Consider the following 7861-nt stretch of genomic DNA (forward strand, 5'->3'; position numbering starts at 1 on the left):
CGGCAGCACTACAGCTCCAAGCCCAAGAAGCAGACCACCACCACGGCCACGCGGCCCCCGCGGGCGCTGCTCTGCCTCACGCTCAAGAACCCCATTCGCCGGGCCTGCATCAGCATCGTCGAGTGGAAGTATCCTTTGGTGACATCACTTGAGCTGTTGCCATGGCGATAGCTTGGCTGCTATTTAGGGTCATTTAACTGCGAAATTACTCCAAAAACATGAAGCAATGCCGTCGGAAATTATTAACCTGGACTCTACCGTTTGCATTTTGAGGCAGGTTTGGAATAAAATCAATCCCCCCGCCCCCGTGCGCTTTTACACATCGATTTGGAGCCAAATGTCATGACTTCTTCCACTTCTCCACCAAGAAGTCCGCTGGAAATTTTGCTTAATCCTACGACACAAACGTGCTTGAAATCATCGTACGGTATTGTTGCTCTGCATCTAAATTGGTTCATTAGTTTTAACGCGGTCCCACCAGCACACAATCGCAGAAACGGGATTTGATTCTTTTTTTTTTCTTTTTTTAATGCAACAAGAGGAGGAAAAGCCTTTAAATATATGGAAGAATGACTCCCAAGTGCCTCTTTCTCCTCCGTGCCATCAGCTGGGCCGGGTTAATCAACCTGCGTGCCCTCTGGCTTTCAATACTTGTGAGCCTCCTCTTCCTCTTTTTTTTTTTTTTTTTTTTGGGCTTCATCTTCCTTTCATCCTTTTTGTTTACTCACATGCGGATTAAAAAGCCGCTTCGTTCCCCCGTCACACTTTTCTCTCTCTCTCTCTCGCCGCATTCATCCTCTCTTCCGAGGGTCCCTCCTCCTACGCCCCTCCCCCCCATTTAGTATCCCTCCGTCTGTACAATAGCCGTTCTTCTCCATGCGCTTCGCCTCCTACTTTTCTTTTCGAGCTCCATTGTTGGCTAGTTTTCGGATTAGCGTCGCTCCACGCTGGGAAGAGATGGGGAAGGTAAACTTGAGGGATGACAAAGGCAAGCGGGGGCGATAGGAATTAAGTCCCACGTGCATCCGTCGCTCCAAGGTTGTCGTCTGTTTAAACGAGTGCGATATTTGGCCGTCTCGTTTTGGGAAAAGGGGGAAGGCCTCTCAGGATTGGCGTGGCTAATGGAGACCGTTTATTTTTATTTAGTGATGCATTTATTTATTTATATCGGAAGCAGTTATAGTAAATTGCGGCAACCAGCAGGCGCTGATGAGTTCGCAGATGATTACCCACAATTCCCGGCATTAATCATGCAAACAACGCGGAAGGAGAAGGAGTTGAACAAATAGCACGCGCGCTCGAAGCAATAAATCTCCAAATTACACCCAATTTGGAGGTCAATTTGAATTGGACGCCCTTCGTAACTTGGGCCGGTTGGTGCGTGCGCGTCCCTCATGAGACGGCGGGTGCCCAAATCTGCCTCCTCCTGTTGCCATGACAACCCATAACTCCTCAACGGGTCGGCGGGGCCCGTTCTGAGCTCACAAGCACACGTTGTCTCACGTGGGTGCGATGAAAACAACAACAACCACGTGAGGTAGCCCTTTTAGTTACGTGAGCGGGAGGGACAAATGATTAGAAACGGCTGTCGACCACAATAAACAACTAATGCCAAAACCAAAGCGATATTTCCCATATGGAACAATGTAAATCCAATGAATCCATTCCAGACGCCCCAAAAACCACACCTCCCTGACAGTATTATTTCTCCGCCTTGCCATTTAAGCCACAAATCAACTGATAAAACTCTTCACTTTTCATAATTTTTCTCCCAAGTGTCATATTTTTTTATTTTTTTTAACCCTCCTCCCTAAACATTGCAGCATCTTGCAGATTTATTATCGTGTTGATAGAAGCCGACCTTTTTTTTTTTTTTTTTTTTTTTCCCCCCGCCCCCGTCTCAATTATGGGTCAGTATCTGGGAGCGAGTCGGCCCGTGTTTCAGCGAGCCCGTTTTGCGTCTGGGTTGTGTTCTAATGAGACCCGCTCCAGGGGTGAGTGATTAAGTTTGATCCATTTTTGCTCTTGTGGCGTAAGGTCAAGCCTTAATCCAAACATAAACACAACACTGGGAGCAGACGTATCCGTCTCTGTCTGCGGGGCCACTCTGAAAACTCTCCGAAATGGACCCCCCTTTACTCTTTATCCTGTCGAGAGCCCATCCACTTTTGAGGTTTATAACCCATTAGGGCCGTTTTACCAGCGACATGAGCCATCGCTGCACCACCAACAAAATGATGATATTATCGAAAGCCATTTTCAACCGAAAAGCGAAACCTTTTCGTCGCTGCCGCATCAACGCACAGATGTACAATCCCGTTCAGTAAATCGATGCGTCTTCAAATAAGCGAATGAATTGTGCTTTACGGTGTGGATCGAGAACTACGGTAGCTGCACTGCATTTAACGTTTTTTGCTCAAATTGGATTTTTCAGGACTCGGAGGCTTTTTTGGGGAAAATTATTTGATACGGTGGATACACATTTAAAAAAAAAAAAAAAAAAAATTGTCCAACAGTGAAGCATTGACCCCGAAAATGGCCCACCCTGGCCAGCATTTTTCTGCTAGGTGCACACGCTTGCTAGCCGAAAGGGAGAAGGGTGAGGTGGAGGGAGTAATTGCGCTGATGAAAAGCAGACCTCCTCTGTCTCTCCTTCACGTTCTCTCGCTGGCTCCCGCTCGCTCGCCCGGCCAAAAATAATGAGGTCACTCGCCTCTCAAGGACCCCCCCCCCCCCAAAAAAAAGTGTCTTTCCCTCATTCCTCCAGACACATCCCGTCTTCCACGCGACGGCGCCCATATTTGGGCATGCGCGCTCCCTCTCGAGACAAGTGGGCCCATAGATCGCATCGTTTCGCGCCTTTAATGTTCTTCCTCGTGTGCACAAAATGATGTTTTCACAGTTAAGATTGAGGCATTGATCAGAGTGACAAATGCCACCTGTTAGAAAACGGGCGACGCCGGCGTTTAAAGAGCGAGTCGGCCCCGGGGATCGATGGCAATCTAAGTAAGACGAATGACGCCGCCGGGGCTTGTGTATCGTCCGCGCTTTGTCCGTGTATTCCTTAATCCGCCTCCTCCTCTCAGACCGTTCGAGATCATCATCCTGATGACCATTTTCGCTAACTGTGTGGCCTTAGCCGTCTACATCCCCTTCCCAGAGGACGACTCCAACGCCACCAACTCCAATCTGGTGAGTAGCCCTCCCGTTTGAAATCAAAACAGCGAGAAATGTTCGAATTGGGGAAAAATACGACCGTGACGCAGTTCCCAGTGAATCGGCGTTATTTTGCCGTGGATACCGGTCAGCCAATTTGACCCAAAGGTTTGCGATCAAAGTCCAAGAATCATTCTTTGTATGGATTCCCAGAAGGCTGTTTGGCGCCTTAGCTTGTTTGGATTGGGAATTGCTTTGAGCGCTCGGCGGACTGTCTGATGACGTCCCGAAAAACGTCTTGCGTAACTGTCGATTTTTCCGTTGGGCAAAACCTGACCCCCTCGCCGCCCCCTCGACCGGAGTGCGGCGTGTGGGTCTGTGCGTCATCGCCTGCGAGTTGTGTGTGGGGTTGCGCGTGAGGCCGCTAATCCCCGTGAGGCCGCGTCACATCTGTCACACTGTCCTTCTTTCATTCTTTCGAAGAACGCTCTTGTCAAGATGGGCGCGAGCCGCCTTTGCAAATCAATACAAAACCGTCTTTCTGATTTCCTGACAGTTAAAAGATACCGTCGACCCCGCAACGACCCGGTTCAGTATGTCAGCCATGTTTGTGGAAGATTTTTTTTTGTTTGTTTTGTTTTTGTTTTTGTTTTTGTTTTTTGCTAGGAATGGGCCAAAAAAGCTAATTTGCTCCTCTTTTTTTGCTACTGGTCTTTTTTTAACCTGCACCCGGAAGGGTTAAAAGTGAGACACGAAGAACCGATATGCGGTGTTATCATATCATATTGTGCTGTAATGTTATTAGATAACTGGACACAACAGTTGAACACACACACACACACACACACACACACACACACACACACACACACACACACACACACACACACACAGATGTGTTTACATTACTTATGTAACGTCACAGATCCGCCGTACCGCTTCCAGTCCCCATTTTCTATTTCCGTCACGCATCCCATAATGAGCCGCCCCGTCTCCTTGACGACGCGGCCAATAATAGCAGCGCCAGGAGAGGCAGGTTGTCATGGATATGGTAACCGTAGCGATGCTCCTCGGATGTCCCGGCTTTGCAGAGAGACGGAGGAGACCCAAAAAAAAAATGCGCTAAAGTCCGTCCCGCTCGCTCTCATTGGCGGCAATTATTGCTTTCATTAACGCTTCATTTGCGCGGCGAGACACTAACATCAGCCCAATCGGTATTAGGCGATAAATAGCGACGGAATCTGTGCATCGGCAAACAAACGTGTCGCTCGTTAAATTGTAAACTTTAATCGAGTGAGATAAAATGCGTCCATAAAAGTTGCACGGCCGACAAAGTATTTATTTGCACGCGTTCGCAAAACACACACACACAGATGCGTGACTTTACCCACTACGGGGCGACAGAGGGGCAAGTGGGCGGAGCTTAACCGTTCTGCAAGACTGTGTCATGCTGCATTGATGACTCACCGATGGCACAAACACATTAAATAGCAATAAGTCCTGTCAGAAATGCGCACACACACACACACACACACACACACACACACACACGCACGCACGTGTTCTGGGCTGTTGTTCAAAGCTTAGCAGGATTAGCCACTCTGGAAAACAAAAGAGATAATTTCATATTTTTAGAATCTGCAGGCAAAGCGCACCTTTGTGTTACAATTGATGGCTTACTACATGCAAAAAAATAAAATGCCGGGTTGTTTTCATGAAATAAAATAAAAACAAAAATGCTATTGGAAAAAAAATTGGGGTCAAATGAATAACACAGAAAATAACCCGATTTGGGGGTTATTTTGTGCACTTCCCCACTATCACCCCATTTTGGTTAAATTAATAACCCAAAAAGTTTACCCAATTGTGTCCTTGACCCATCTGGTTTTTGGGGTGTATAAATAACCCAACATCGGCTCGGTCCAATTAGCCGTTTCACCCAATTTGGATCACTTTTGGCCCAGCGCTTTGAAGAGCGTATTATTTTTGAGCCAATGTGAAGCCAGCGATGGATACAAAGCTGCTTTGGGGTTTTTGTTTGAGCATGTCAACAATCCCAACTGCGCGACTTGAGGTCATGTAGTCCATTATAATTGAATCTAAACGTGCTGGAACTTCTGAGTCATGAGGGATTCCTGTATTTGGTGTCGAAACGGCAAAGATGTGAAAGCCGCGTAGTGCCGCCTGAGCTCGATTCCAACAATTTCCTTGCCGGAGTGAATTTTAATGTCGGCCATTTGCTAATATTAGAGTGTCAGTGGAGCGTTCAGCAGCAAGATGTCACCGTCTTGATTTTTGTTTCTTCAAACCTTCCAAAGCCGTGTCGCTTTTCACCATTTTTCGCCCTCGCTCTTTTTTGCATCTTGAAACCATCAGCGTCTTGGCGGCGAGGCGGCGCGTGGGGAGAAACAGACCCCGCGATCCCATTGTGCGTGGCAGCCATTGCATTGTGTTCATAAGCTGGCACAAAGCCTCTCCTTGCCGTTTCCAAGGCGACAAGTTGGATGGCACTTTAGTCCATAACAATATTCATGAAAGGTTTGAGAGGTAGGTCAAACGTGGCACAAACAGGAACTCCTCTGTTTAAGGAGGGGGGGAGAAAAAAACGGAACCACCAATTGGAGACAGCTTGCATGCGTGGGTGTGATTTGATGAGGACAGTAAAAAAAAAAAACAAAACCAAAAACAGGAGTTTTTCGCTTTTCCGCTCTGGGGCTTCTGCGCAGGAAGCCCCTCATTTGCATGTCTAGGAAAACACACACACACACACACACATGGGTCAAGGCCTGCTTAATCAAACCAGCTGCACGCTGCAAATTGGGATGTAACACCTCTATTGTTGCCAGACGGTGTGAACGACGAAAGTTTTTTTTTTTTTTTTTGGAGGGCGTGTCACAATCAGCAGCAATTTGACAAATCGTGAACAGGTCATACTTACTCCCTGTTGAGGTTTTCTGTCAAACTAAACATCAGACAAGGCTAACATACGAAAGGAAAAGGCATTGACATGCTAACGGTTAGCATAGAAAAGAGCGTTTTTCGAGCGGTTTATGGAAAGAATATTTGAAAAGCGTTTTACCGAGTTAAAGTAGTAATAAAATTACTATTCTTAGAAGTAGAATATTATCACGGCAGGATGCTGCGTGCTATCATGCTGAATAATCACCAATAGCGTTTCTGCTACGGAAGCGAGATGACGAAAGGGACATCGTCGAGTTCCACTGCCACATCTGTAAAAACGAGAGCGCTATTTTTAAACCAGGAAGTTGGCTGGAATTTCAGAAATGCTCACGTACGTTTCCTGCACATTGTCCTCGTAATGAGTGACTTTGCTCCATCTTAGTGGAAGTAGCGGCAGAGGCAGACCGCGCAGAATGATGAAAGCGAAGAAAAGGAAGCGCGTCACTAATGTTTCCTGCTAAAATATTCAAACGAGTGCTGCATGATGCGTCACCCTGTCCCACGCGGACATGGAGGGGCGCCCCCCCCCCCCCCCACACACACACACACACACCCCACCGCAAAATCCGCACCAAAAGAAGCACGCAGGAGCCTGCGGCCATATTTTAGCATGCTGAAGTTCCTTTTCACACACTCCTCTGACTCAAAACGACTTAATAATTTAGGGGAGCGAATTGCAGGCGAGCGAGTGCGCCGGTAAATCCGAAAATTGGGCATGGTTAAAAAAAAAAGCAACGTTCGTATCATTGTGAAACACTTAGTTGTCATTACTAGGCCCATTTCTACCACAATAACGTGCAGTTAGCTAGCGAGCTCTGCTTACGCCCCAAAAATGCATTTTCGCCCGATGCCACGACTGAAGAAACAACTCAGTGTCATTATTTATATTCCCAAGTGAGGAGTTGACGCTGCAATCGATTCCGCCGCCTGAGAGGAACCCCTGGAAACCTTTTAGCTTGCGAGCTAGCAGGTGGCTAGCACCTCACCGTCGTGGCACGGAAAGTCTGGCAAAAAAAATCAGTGGCATATATTTCAGTGGGTATGTCTTTCAAAGTCAAACAAAAGGCGTAAGAAAGATGCTCGCTGACGATTATTTACTTCATTTTATTTTCTCGTGCTTGCACTGACAGGAAGAAAAAACAAATCAGTGGATTTTCCCACAGATTCCCCAAGTTAGCAGAATTAGCGCCTGCTCTTCCACATGTAGACGTTTGTATTTCTCCAGTTGTTCATTTAAATCTGAAGACTTTGAGACTCTGAGCCTCGGGCATTCGCCTTTTTTTCCAGTTGGTAAATTAGCGCATTTCCGACATACTGTTTCGTCTTCCCATGTCGAGTATTTTTCGACAAATCTAAACTGAAAAGACCCGCGAGCTCTCGCGTGTCATCCGCCGCCCGCCAACCTTCAGCGTTCCTTTCATCCACGCCGCCCGAACTCGGCGCATGAAACATTAACAACCCGCAGTCGGCAGAAAGGAGGAGCTTCCAGTCACCTCGCAACATGTGCAACTTGTTGAGTGGAGCGATTGGGGGGGGGGGGGGGGGGGGGTATTTTTCGACAAATCTAAACTGAAAAGACCCGCGAGCTCTCGCGTGTCATCCGCCGCCCGCCAACCTTCAGCGTTCCTTTCATCCACGCCGCCCGAACTCGGCGCATGAAACATTAACAACCCGCAGTCGGCAGAAAGGAGGAGCTTCCAGTCACCTCGCAACATGTGCAACTTGTTGAGTGGAGCGATTGGGG

The 7861-nt window shown here is 47.6% G+C and overlaps 1 protein-coding gene across 6 annotated transcripts in view; it reads left to right on the forward strand.

Moving 5' to 3' along the window:
• The first annotated feature begins 30 nt into the window (after positions 1–30).
• cacna1c (calcium channel, voltage-dependent, L type, alpha 1C subunit) overlaps positions 31–7861 on the forward strand; it is a 65429-nt gene continuing 57598 nt past the window's right edge. For all 6 annotated transcript variants that reach the window (XM_019877019.1, XM_019877021.1, XM_019877020.1 and 3 more), the window contains exons 1-2: positions 31–128; positions 3087–3192. In XM_019877019.1, the coding sequence (XP_019732578.1) occupies positions 3109–3192 (84 nt within the window). In that variant the 5' untranslated portion in view covers positions 31–128; positions 3087–3108. The remainder of the gene's footprint in view (positions 129–3086; positions 3193–7861) is intronic.

This window comes from Hippocampus comes, unplaced genomic scaffold (genome assembly GCF_001891065.2).
Source record: "Hippocampus comes isolate QL1 unplaced genomic scaffold, H_comes_QL1_v1.1 scaffold127, whole genome shotgun sequence".
Taxonomy (NCBI): Eukaryota; Metazoa; Chordata; class Actinopteri; order Syngnathiformes; family Syngnathidae; genus Hippocampus; species Hippocampus comes.